We start from the raw sequence: 12,599 nt of genomic DNA on the forward strand, positions 1-12,599 counted from the left end.
CACGATGAAATAACATTGAATTTTACGACTTTCTTTATAGCTGGCTAATGGATCCGAATGAACACCAAATGAAGACATCACTAACTTTGCATGCTATTGGCTCCAAATACGTTCTCTCATGTTGCGCATCATTCGTTGCTGAAAGCGGTATTTTTTGGAATTTCCGAAAATCTTGCTTTGTTTTAGTTCGCGTTTTTATGGTACAGTATATATTGTTGCTAAACTTTCTATAAATTTGTTGAAGCTATGGAACGGATGAATGCTAATTAAACATTCAAAGTAATTAGCTTATATTCTAATGCTGCATCATTCTGGTGGAAAATTTTCCTGTCAAGTCCAAATTGTATGCTAAATTAAGTTTTTCAAAGCTTTTTATGTCTTGAAGATGATTTCTTCTTTTCATAGTAACGTATCCGCTGGATGTCGTCAAAACTCGGTTGCAAATGGTACAGAACCGTATGGAAGGAACCAAAACTGGTATTAAACCTCCTACAGTGTTGCGGATCACATGGCACATTTGTAAGATTGGTTCGCTCAGTTATAGGTGCTGCTGCTGTGCTACGTCTCATTTCACATGAAAAATATATACTAATATAGACTTTTTCCGGAAAAATCTTTAGTTGCAAGTTTTTACCAGTTTCCCTTTTTATTTTTTGGGGTAATTGTTCTATCAAGAAATCTGATAGGGAGTGTTTTGTTTTAACGTGTAACTTATCCTCATTTTTGTATTTTCAGTGAAGGATGAAAGCTTTCGCTCTCTGTTCAGTGGACTTGCTCCAGCATTATATCGGCATCTCAGTAAGTTCCTATAAAGGCATATTATCAAGAAACGCTAATAATTCAGGGTGCTTCGTGCAGATCAGTAAACTAAACTTACTTATGCTAATTTCCGAAAATAGCTAAACCAATTCTTTATCTTGCTTTAAGGAATTAATATGTGTTTAATTATAGTTTATACTGGATTTCGAATGGGTATATACGAAACTATGCGATCCGCAATTTTTGATAAGGAGAAACAAAAAATTTTCCCAGTGTGGTATGATGATTTTTAGCGTTATCTTGCATTTGTTTTGCTGCAGTTGATTTTACAAATAGTAATTTCATGAAGAATTGCTTATGCTTTTTTTCAAGGCAGTCGGCAACATGTGGTTTAGTATCAGGTGCTGTCGCACAGTTTCTGGCATCACCAACTGATTTAATCAAAATACAAATGCAAACGAAGAAACGGCGAAATTCGGCAAACCTTCAACCTCGGTCATTGATTTTATAGTATTTTATACAAAACGTCCAAAATTTCTGAATTTCTTCGAACTTCCACATGTTTCTGTTAGTTTCGACTACAATCAGCTTCAGATCTTGGAATTCGTATCATCTTCTTGTTGCGCTTTACAAAAGTAACGGTTTCACTGGTCTGTGGATTGGTTGGCTTCCAAACACTCAGCGAGCAGCGCTACTGAATATGGCTGGTGAGTGCATTGTGCTGAATTTTGAAAGCCAAATTGATATATTTCATATTGTATGTGATAATATGAGTCAACTTCTTATTGCATATATATATATACATATATATATATATATATATACTTACGTATATGTACATATATGGAACTGAATGTTTTAATCTCGAAGAAAAGTTTGAATTTTTGTTTGAAACGTGAAACCACAGATCTTGCGACGTACGATTTTACGAAGCATTGGTTGATAGCAAAAGGTTTCCGGGATAATTATTCCACACATTTCATGGCCAGTCTTGTTTCGGGCATGGCTGCCGCAGTTCTGTCCACTCCAGCGGATGTTGTAAAGACACGAATAATGGTTCAACTGCGCAGCAGTGATGAAAAATTGTAAGTTTTGGCTTTTTTAATCTCTAGATAAATTCTTATTCTTTTCTTATTTTTTTCCGTTCTCGTTTTCGACAATATTATTATCGCTGTAAGTTAATTGCAGGGCGCATCAGTACAAAGGATCTTATGATTGTCTAAAACGAATTTATCGAGATGAAGGTTTTTTTGCACTGTACAAAGGCTTTGTGCCATCTTATGTTCGATCGGTAAATTAATTTCTAATCAAGATAGGTGAAACTTATGCTGAAATCTACTGAAAAATAGAAAGTATGAATTTGTTGGATTTCTTAAAATTGAAGTTGTTAAATATTTACATCAGTTTAGGCGCCTTGGTCATTGGTCTTCTGGATAACATACGAACAGTTGCGACAGATATTTAACTTATCTGGATTTTAAAGGCATGTTGTTTAGCTTATCACTCAGTCGTGAGATGATGAAGTTCTAAATTCCAATTTTTTCTCCTAATTTTTTCCTTTAAATTTCGACATTTCTCAAAAGAAATTGATCGTAAATTACTTTTGCTATTTTACATAATCGTTATATATGTTTTTGTTAATTTTGTAATTTCAGAGCAGCTGTAAACAGAATGTAGAAACGACGACTAAAAATAACGATCTCATGCTGTATTTCGATTAATTATTAAAATGGTAAGGTGGCGGTACCAACTGATAGTGAAGTTATCCATGTAGTTGTAAACGAATCGTAGTAGGCAATAAACTAAGTGTTAAATAAAATTGCTTTCTGAACCGGTTACATGCAGATTTATACAACTTTTAATGTTTACATTGATATAATGAGAAAATGCATTATGATTAATTCCTAGTTGAGAAAATAGTTACAAAATGCTTGAAACATTGAATAGCAGATCATTGGACTGGTCTGGAAAGTTTTTGGGAGCTGTTTGGAACTAACGTTTCAGGTATTGCCGATACATTCTTGCTCAGTTTATTCCAGTTTCTCTGCAATTTTCTCTGAATTTCATCAAAGTTGCTTTGTGTTATGAATCCAATGTAGAATTTGGATGGAAAAATTACTGCATAATAACTTTTCTAGTGGTAGACCTCCGCTGAGAAGTTTATAAAATTACCTATTCCCGAATATAGCTATGTGTAAAGTTAACTGGAGCTTTGAATGCAGTGTGCATGGTGTAAACTTGATTCGTGCATAAAGTGTAGTACTGGAAAATTTCGTATAGCGTAGTTTGAATACATCTCTACACATTGAATATTTCTTCTACGGGAAAATTTAGACTTTGGACAGGTTGTTATACTTTTACGGTCCGTGACTTTTCTGAAAGAGAAATAGACTACGGATGTCTAGATGATCCTTCTCTTTTTCCACCAAATAACAGACTGCATTTTCAATTACTACAACAGTTAAAATTCCATTCTTACAAATTAGTCCAGAAAGTCTTCAACATGGCTGCATTTTCGGGGTTCGCAGAGTAATTCTCTTGAAATCAAAAAATGTCACCGGGAAACTGGTTGGCGTAGCGTTCCAGTTTCAATGGCCATCGGCTGTACTAGGAGCATCAGCTTAATTCAGACCAATGGTCCAGTATTATGGTTGTATTAGTATCATGCTGGTATGGATGCCAGGTTGCGGGGAGTGATTACCGATAGATTGAGGAGAAACAGATATGTTGGATGACAGCTTTAGTATGTAGAGTCTCAGTTTTTTTTTTTTTTTTCAGCGTCCCAGTTTTTATTTACCCCTCTTTTATTTCGAAAATTACTGTGTAGAGAGCTTTGTGTTGAAAATAATTTCTACTACACTGATTCGAAGAAGTTCCTTTCATGTCTTTAATTCTCTTTCCGTTACATTTGAATTGTTCTGTACATTTATGTGCTTTGCATGTATTCTGCTATGAATCTCATACTTTATTGTACGTTTTGCAAACATGTATGTACTGCTCTTTGCAGATTTGTTCCTTTTTTAATACTTTTCAAATATGGGATGTTCTTTATGATCGTGGTACTCTGATGTAACGTAAAGTGGAATATATAACATTCTTGGAATTTTTCAGTTTCAGAATGTTTGTTGAGTGTTGGTATGAATTGGGCGAACAAGCTATTAATTGAAAATCATTGGTGGTAATGAAGGTTCATTGATTATGCATTTTTAAATGCTAAAAATGAATTTAAGCTTAATTTAGTAAATGAACAATGAATTATTACGATATGCTAAGTCCGTTCTATCCCTAAGTTTTGTACACGTGTGTTTTGTGCGTCTTAGGTGTTTTTATCATAGTTTCATGGCTTATTTTATATATTACTTGATTTTCTTTTTTGTCTCACACACACTTTATTATATGCTTCTACAGAAATTGGACATGGATGGTTCATCGGCGGCTAGTGCCTCGAAGGAAACGGGAACGGGAAGTAGCGATACTGCCTCCACTTCATATCAACAATGTATGCCATTTGATGCGATTTTTATTGAATTAACTATCAGATTTGCATAAAAATGGTATAAACTTTATTCAGAACTGTACATTTCTTGTCTTCTAGATCCGGAAATGAGTGCTGAACAAGAGTTTTTCTTATACGAACTTGAAACGACCGATTCGGGTAGTGTTGGTTTGGTGCTAAGGTTAGCTGCTAATTTATGATTCTTTTGTTCCCCTTTTAAATACAAATATAAAAGAGATCACCTTTATTTCTGGTTTTCGAACGACTGTAGTTATTTAGAGCAATCTATGATTGTGGTGATGTCCACAAGTTCGCACGTGCTCTAGAGCATCGTATACATCATTATGACAAAAGTATCCAGAGAATTTGTTCGTATCATTACCAAGGATATATTGATGCCATGAAACAATTGTTGCAATTGAAGACACGATGTTTAGAAATCAAGGTGAATTTTCTTTTGTCTAGTACGTGATGATGTGATTTTAAGATTTGTCAGAAATTTTGCTTCCTTCGTCCCTGAAATGTCAGTATGTAAGTTGCAATACTAACACATGAAATCACTGTAAATTAATTATAAATGGGAGATCTTCCAGGATGAAGTTAACGCGATAGATCATAATATCCAAGAAAGTAGCAAAGAGTTGCGAAAGCGTAGTGCAGAAATTGTGCGTTATAGAAAACTACAAAGGAATGCAAACACTGCTATCGATCACATTTCGCTTTGCTTACCCGTGCTTGAAAATTATGCGAAACTAAATGAGTATATGCAACAGAAGAAGTTATTACTTTCCTGTCACTTAATCGTGCTTTGTTCTTTTCGACTGGTTTATGTTTTTTCTTTTACTTTATGTTTATGATATAAATTCATGTGGGAATTAACCATGAAAGAATTAAAATTTCCAATTTTGCAATATATTTTAGTCAAGCTAACGGTTATGACCTTCGAACAATGTGATAATTTGCAGGTTTTACCAGGCACTGAAAATATTGGAAGAATTGGAACACACCTACATGGTTCATGTTGATAATTATCGTTTTACACAAGCGTTGAAAAAATCATTACTTCCAATTCGTGAGCAAATCAAGGAAAAATCGTTTTCGGAATTCACAGATTTTCTGGAGGATATCCGGAAGGTTTCCGGTAAGTTTTTTCTGCTTTGGTTTAATTTTTATCCTTTTTGTTATCAGTCCATTAATCGGCCTGAGTTACTTTTAGATTCGATATGTAGGGTCATTTTCAGGACGTATCGGACAGCATGCATCGAAGTGTACGGCTGAACAGCACTCTTTTGGAATGACAGAAGCTGAACGTGTGAAACGTTTACAAGAAGAAGCGAAAAAGAACGCTGTGAATGGTGATGTCGGTAAGTTCTCAATTTTTTCTGATATGTTTATTACATTGTCAAGTACAAGATTCAAGTAAAAATAGACATTTATAATTTGAAAAGTTCGGATTGCTGGAGGAATGCTGACAGCACGGTAATAGAGGGTATCCGACGAGTATTTATTGGGATTTTAGTTGTATTAGTTATGCTAAGAAAGCAGTACCTGGATTATGATCTATCGGTGAGTTCTGTAAGACTATTATATTTCATCGGTCAAATTAGTTAATCCTAGTGTGGATAGCCCTTCATTTCTTCCCTGAAACTTTTTCAGTGCTTTCATCGGATGGTTCAGTTGTCAAAAAAAATGATAAGAGACAACGAAAGCCGATTCAATTATCTCTCCCTGAAGATGATGAATTACTTAGCGCTCAGGATCTTATTGATTTCACACCAATCCATCGATGCTGTCAAATTTTCAATGTCATTGTGAGTAGAACTTTTTTTTGCGCTGTGAAATCCATTCATAGACTTATCTCCGCTCACTCGTTGATAGCTGTTTTTTTAATTTCCATTTTCTTTTTTCCTTTTTGTCAAATCGCTTCATTCATTTATATAAGCTTTCACATTCAGGGTGAGAAAGAAACTTTCGAGGCCTACTATAGAAAGCAACGGAAAGAGCAAGCAGTGGTTGTTATTCGACCGCCAAGCAAACTGGTAAGCAGTGTCTTTGAAAGATAATTTCTTAATGACCCAAAAAACTTTAATATCTTTTTCATCTTTAATACCGAGCACTGCAGAAGTGGTGTATCTTTCGGTATTGTAATGAGCTGTGGTTTTCCAAGTAAATTTATTCATTTTAGCAAGAATCAATACATTCATACGTGAAGTATTTGGATGAAATTATTGGCTTTTTCGTGGTCGAAGATCATATTATGCAAACAGAATCTAGTCTGGTAACGGCCGCTTATAAGGATCAGCTTTGGGAGATGGCACTACATCAAGTTACAACCACTATGAATGCCCATTTTGTAAGTTTCTAATAATAATGTCTTATCATGTAAGCATGACTGGTATTTCTCGATTCTTTTCTCTATATTTAAATTCCAACTTGATAATAAGGAAAGTAAGAACTTTTGCTATAGGGTGGTTGTTTGGATGTTGAAATGATGTTGAAGATGAAGAAAGTAATTTTGTTGTTTGCAATGACAATGAAAAGTTATGGATTTGGGATTGGTTCTCTTTACACTCTGCTCCAAAATTTCAGGTATTTTAAGGTATTTTTCTAAATCGAGGTTTCTCTGGAAATTGGGTTTGCAATGGAGTGAAAGTTGATTTACTTCTTTTTTTTTTACTTCGTTAATGGAATGAATCTTGCTACAATGCAGAGATCAGTACAACGAAATTTTGATGCGAGAATATTGTGCCCAATTCGAACGAGACCTTGAAAGTGACAATTATACACCAATTACAGCAAAAGATGAAGAAGCATTCAAAGCAGTAGTAACACAATTCCCTTTCTACCGAAGAGGAATGGATCAAGTATAAGTTGATATCACTATTTGTTCTTGACTTGCAGCGAATTTTTGAATTTCTATTGAACTTCTTTCGTTATAAAGTTCTTTTTGCGTTTACCAGGAGCCTTATCCTCGAGTGTTTCCGTTTTCGAAGTTCGTACCAGCGGTATACGGTCAAGCAAAGAATTACCTCGTTGGATGCTTGAAATTTATGGAACACCTACAGTTATCTCCCACTGAGGTCAGTTCCTTTTTTTTTCAAATTTCTTTGAAATCGATTATCATTGGATAGCCTTCGGGTTGTACAATGCTTTGTAATATGTTGTAAGATATTAATCTTGTTTATCTTCTTATCTTTGTCATTCATTTTAAAATTCCTAACAGATTCTACTACATTGCTAACATATGTTAAGCGTGGCGAGTTCCGTTAATGTTATCTAAATAAGTGTTTATTATGTTTTATCCTTTTTTCCAGGTGGATGACACAGTACGTCGTTATGCAAATGTGCTTCTTGCACGCTGGTCAGGTTCTTTGAAAAGTTTTGTAGCCAATAAAAAGCGGACGCTCATACAGGCAGGAAAATTTAATATTTCTCATGTAAGAGATGAATTGAAGTCTTTTCAAGCCGTTTATTTTATTTTGCATTATTTTTTAGCTTGTTCAAATTACAATTAATATCGGTTATTTGGAAAAGACGTGTGAATCGCTTGAGCATTACATCAGTAAACTAACGAACGCAAGTAATGGTTCTGTTAACACTACAGGTCATTTAGTTACATTAAAGGATCAAGTTTTCAGGTTTGTTTCTTTATCAATTTTCAAGCGAAAAGAAGCTGAAGGAGACTCAAAAGATAGACATTAATTCATTTTTTAATTCATTCTTTCAGAGATGCGCGTTCCGAAGTCGAGCAACAAATTGATGACGCACTTCGTGACAAAGTGGATGCATTTCTTGATCTTGGTGAGTTTTACTTCCGACATATTTTTCTAACTTAAAGTTGGAATGGCTATTCTTTGAAGCTTATTAAATAATTCTCTACGAATCTAATAAAATTTTAGCCAACTATGACTGGGAATTGTCATGTTCAAGTGGTCGGGCGAGCGACTATATCACAGATTTGATCAAGTTTTTGGAAACAACTTTCGTTTCATTTAGTAATTTGCCAAGTCTTTTGGCAAGGCATGTTTGCATGCAGGTGAGTCTTTTGTGATATTATAACGTAAAAGGAAGTGCTGATGCCATGTTTTCTGTCAGACATTAAAAATTACCCCTTTCTGTCTTTATTCATTACTTATTTTTTCCTTTCTCCTAAGTGGATGGTCAGCCCAAAAATTTCGTTTATTTTCGGATCGTTGTCTTCAACCAAAAGGGAATGGAATGATCAGATTTGGTACTCTTAAGCGTAGTCTTATTTATGAATAGTTTGTTATAAAGACAATTAATGGACTATTTTAGACCTGTAAATATTTGGCAAATCGATTAACAGAGTTACTTCTGAATACTGATTTGAAAACTGTAAGCACTGGTGCACTTGATCAGTTCGATTTGGATGTGATACAATGCGAGTTATTTGCTTCTCAGTGTCCTGTTGCAGGATTGGAAGTATGTGCCAGCTTTTTTCCACCACTTTATTTGTATGCGACTTCTAATTTAGTTTATTTCAGGATGGAACTCTTGCGATGACTTTTGCAAGTTTGAGGCAACTTCTTGATCTAGTTATGAAAGCTGATTGGCCAACTTATTTGGCTGATTACGGCAAAGAAGAAAGCAAGTATTCAAGGGTTAAAGCATCGCATGCGATTATCTTATTAGAGAAGTATGTATTAATTGATATTTTAATTTTTTAAATTTGCAAGCACCGTCATTTATCGTTGCGTAAATTCCCAACTAACGGCGTCACAGAAGTAAGTTTGTAATCATTTCAGTTTTAATATTTCGGCAAGTTTGTTGTTTCACCCTTTGAATTTAGACTGGTTGAATTCGAACGCAAATCATCAAGCTTTTTCGCCAAAGGTCGTGAGAAGGACCGTAAAAAACTTCTGGATACAATTCTTCGCCAATTGCGAGCACTTGCCAATCAGTAACTTGGTGCAAATTTGTTAAATTGCTTGCGGGTCGGGTTCCTGACTTGAGAATTTTAGCGTAGTAGTTGTTTCTTTCATTTCGCTAACTTTTACAACTGCTAGCTTTTACAAAATTAGTTTGAGTATATCAGTTCACTCAGAAAAAATGGGCTCTATTATCCCTAGTCATTACCGAGTCAGGTTTTCGTAATTTTAAATATTTCGTGAAGGGAACATCTTCTGTGTTCTGTCATTCTCATGAATATGCTACAGTCTTTGTTCAGCCGCTTCATCTATTTTAAAAATTATAGTCATGTAAATTTTTTCCATTCCATTTGAGAATCTTAGAAGTTCTATTTGTTGCGATGCAACTTGCACGTAAAGCATAATAAGGTTTTCACTTTTGGTTTTCACTTTTTCCTTTGTCACAGGTGCTTATAAGAGTCATTGATCTATTTGGCTACCATGACTGTCCGTGATTTAAAAGTTTTTTTGAATAGACTTGCTTTGTGATCTCACCTAGAGATTCATTTAAAAGCCTACAATTGTTTTGCATATGCTGTGATGTTTTTTTTTTTTGCTCAATAGTTGTTACTAATAATTTAAATGAATTACTCACCACAATTTGTTGTTCCGTTGCACAAGTGAACATTTTGGATAACATATACGCTGAACTTATTCATTTGTTCAATTCAGAAAATTCATCTCGTGTGTTGGATAATGAGTAAGATAAGTCAAATGAACACACGGTGGTTTGTTTTAGTGGTATGGACAGTTGAGCAAATATTATCGAATAATCCACAGTAACAATACGTGCACAGTTTACATGCTGCCCGGTGCTAAGTGTAATATCGTTCTCTGTGCTACAGGTATAAACATGGATTCCGGACCATTTTTAGTTTTAAGTCTAGTGAATTTGCGAGAATTAGAAATATTTATTGCTCATCCAAAATTTGTTCTTCCTTGACTTCAAATTTTTCGTAAAATTAGCGCTAAAAAGCCAATGTGGTAGAGTTTAACCAATGTAATAGAGTTGGGAAGGAATTGTTATGTTCAAAACTATATGGTCTCAAGGGCTAATCTTTTTTGCCTATTCATGAAAAATGGAAAACACGCTATCCAATGGTCATTCAGTGATTAAAAGTTTTCGCTAAAAATCTCAAATATTCCGCTAAATATTTCGTGGAGCTCTATTTAACAGTAATAATTAAAGGGTCAAGTAGTTCCAATTTAGTTCAATTATGAAGTTTATCTAAAAATCTTCCAAGTATCTGCTGTTTCGTGCAACTAGTTTTGGTATCCTTATTTATACAGTCATCACAAATTGATTGATACAGAATGATGAATAGAATAAGCATATCAGGATTGAGCAATCGATTGCAATCAATTGAGCAATTGAGTGTAATCAAGCAATCATTACCTCTAATAATTCATATTGCCATATTTTCATTTATAAATTAATGTGATTATTATCAAAATGTCAAATTCACTTTTCATTTTAGGTTATGTTGCCGTATATGCTTGCTTTTATCATTTGTCAATCAATCTTGGCAAGTACGCTTCAATTAACAATTTTCTGATTAAGGCCCAAAATCTAAATTAGCTATATTATCATTCCATTTAATACATTTCATCAGATTATCAACACATTATATCAATTTGCTCAGAAGAAGTAAAATAAAGCAATCATTAAGTAATAGTTTAGATGGTAATTCAAATATTAACGATTCGGAGCTTATAAACTTTATCGATTAACAATTAGCAATATTCTCGATTTATTTATAACTTCTAGGGATATAAAATTATATTTTGACATATTTAATGTTAAAATATGATAATAATTCCGCTTATATACGTTTATACAATGCTCGGTAACCTTTTTATCATGGAAATTAATATATCAACAATGATATGCTTAACAATATACAGATATTTTTGCATACTTGTTATCCAATATTACCAACTAAATCAATGCATTACCGATTAATATCATTTGTTTAAATTAAATGATGCAAATTTGCAGATGTATTTTCTCAAAAATATATCTGTCCAGATAATGTCATGTATTTGGATCTGAAAACATGTAATCCAAATGATCGTAATCAATGTCCAAAAAATTTCGCCTGTCGACGTAGTCGTTTATCCAGATTTGGTATTATAACCAATGAAATAATTCATCTATGTTGTGAAGCTAATAATATGACGATTGGAAATTGTATGATTTTCCTGATTTGGTTTTTAAAATTAAATAATCTCCGATATGCATAGTAATTGTAATTTGCAATTAGACATAAATTTCCTCCCAATTATTACCTTTTTTTTAAATTCCTTAACACCAAAAAATATTAACTTCATTTATAGGGTTTGAAGAGCTAGAACTATCACCTCAAATATTTCCACAATTTCCATCATCCAGTCTCGATTATGTTAGTTTAATGCGGAAAATTTATGGTGACATTTTTTTTTTTTTTCAAAATCATATATCTTAATATTGGTTATAAATAATTTTTATGTTAATAATATCTTCATAAATGATAGAAAGGGATTATTGTTTCATTAATTAGTGCTATGATTATTGATATATCATTCAAAAAATGATATAAAAATTATATAACTATTACATATATTTAATAATGATTAATAGGTAAAGATAAGTGATTTTGATGAGGAACATCCTTCACCAATCGTTCATTTGGGTGATGAATTACAAGTGCTTAATTATCCGAATTATATAACTGCTAATATACAAGCTTTTCAATTTCAATCAATAATTCCAGCTCCTGGTGGATATCTTCATGTTATTTCATTAATTGGTAATAATTTTTTGATGGTTATTTTTTTTGCATTTCATGTAATACCATCTATATTTAGGGTTTATTAAATGTGTATTTCAGATGTTACTAAAAAATCAACTGCATTATTTATTGACTATGATTTAGAATCATCAGGTTCCAAATTAGTAAATGTTAAAAATATCACTGATTCGAGACATCACTTCTTCGGATATATCAGTAATGGAACTGTACCTCTGCAACATACTTGTAAGCTTTATTATTCTTTTAAAAAGTTGAATCAGCCATCTTTTCATATTTTACAACCTATATTTCGAACAAATCAGTGGATTATACGGTGGAAGCATGTAAAATAAGGCTTAAGCTAGCGAACTTAACTTTTGAGAGTTTACAGTTTTCTAAAGTCTACTGAATGCGAGGATCAAACCAAAAAGTTAATAGTACCGATATGTTATTTTAATCGATATTACAAAGAGAATTTATGCTTTTGGTTTTTGCATTAATTAAATTAAATTATGCTTAATTCAACAGCAATGAAACCGAATTTAGCTTCACTTATTAAAATAAGCCTTTTTAATCACTGAAAACCAAAATAAAAATTTCCATCTTCTGCTGATATATTTGAAAAAAAAGGAATTCCTTTTTTTT

General features: G+C 33.2%; 3 protein-coding genes across 5 annotated transcripts; all 3 read left to right on the forward strand.

Annotated features, from left to right (window-relative positions):
• Positions 1–338: 338 nt before the first annotated feature.
• Positions 339–2,582, forward strand: LOAG_07682 (carrier protein; the record flags this gene model as incomplete). Of its 3 annotated transcripts, none has more annotated exons than XM_020447506.1 (8): positions 339–519; positions 736–798; positions 952–1,036; positions 1,132–1,254; positions 1,354–1,466; positions 1,667–1,844; positions 1,948–2,242; positions 2,415–2,582. In XM_020447506.1, exons 1-7 carry the CDS (start codon positions 444–446, stop codon positions 2,057–2,059), a joined length of 750 nt encoding a protein of 249 aa, XP_020304671.1. In that variant the 5' UTR covers positions 339–443. The 3 variants fall into 3 exon arrangements, with proteins under 3 accessions (XP_020304671.1, XP_020302272.1, XP_020304670.1); XM_020447504.1 differs by lacking the exon at positions 2,415–2,582 and having other exon boundaries at positions 339–544; positions 1,948–2,050; positions 2,169–2,240; XM_020447505.1 differs by lacking the exon at positions 2,415–2,582 and having other exon boundaries at positions 1,948–2,050; positions 2,169–2,240.
• Positions 2,583–3,887: 1,305 nt separating this feature from the next.
• Positions 3,888–9,263, forward strand: LOAG_07683 (SEC-15 protein). Its single transcript, XM_020447507.1, has 20 exons — positions 3,888–3,946; positions 4,168–4,258; positions 4,355–4,436; positions 4,535–4,700; positions 4,849–5,033; positions 5,221–5,396; positions 5,497–5,619; positions 5,912–6,066; positions 6,211–6,294; positions 6,441–6,608; positions 6,723–6,844; positions 6,966–7,119; positions 7,216–7,335; positions 7,570–7,668; positions 7,751–7,893; positions 7,983–8,056; positions 8,155–8,291; positions 8,552–8,698; positions 8,761–8,912; positions 9,066–9,263. The coding sequence occupies exons 1-20, from the start codon at positions 3,941–3,943 to the stop codon at positions 9,178–9,180; spliced, it is 2,499 nt and encodes an 832-aa protein (XP_020302273.1). The 5' UTR covers positions 3,888–3,940; the 3' UTR covers positions 9,181–9,263.
• A 1,401-nt stretch (positions 9,264–10,664) lies between these two features.
• On the forward strand, positions 10,665–12,307 carry LOAG_07684 (hypothetical protein; the record flags this gene model as incomplete). Its single annotated transcript, XM_003143217.1, has 5 exons — positions 10,665–10,713; positions 11,183–11,374; positions 11,521–11,585; positions 11,804–11,972; positions 12,054–12,307. The coding sequence occupies 5 exons, from the start codon at positions 10,665–10,667 to the stop codon at positions 12,305–12,307; spliced, it is 729 nt and encodes a 242-aa protein (XP_003143265.1).
• Between the last annotated feature and the right edge of the window lie 292 nt (positions 12,308–12,599).

Source organism: Loa loa (assembly GCF_000183805.2).
Source record: "Loa loa unplaced genomic scaffold supercont3.618, whole genome shotgun sequence".
Lineage (NCBI taxonomy): Eukaryota > Metazoa > Nematoda > Chromadorea > Rhabditida > Onchocercidae > Loa > Loa loa.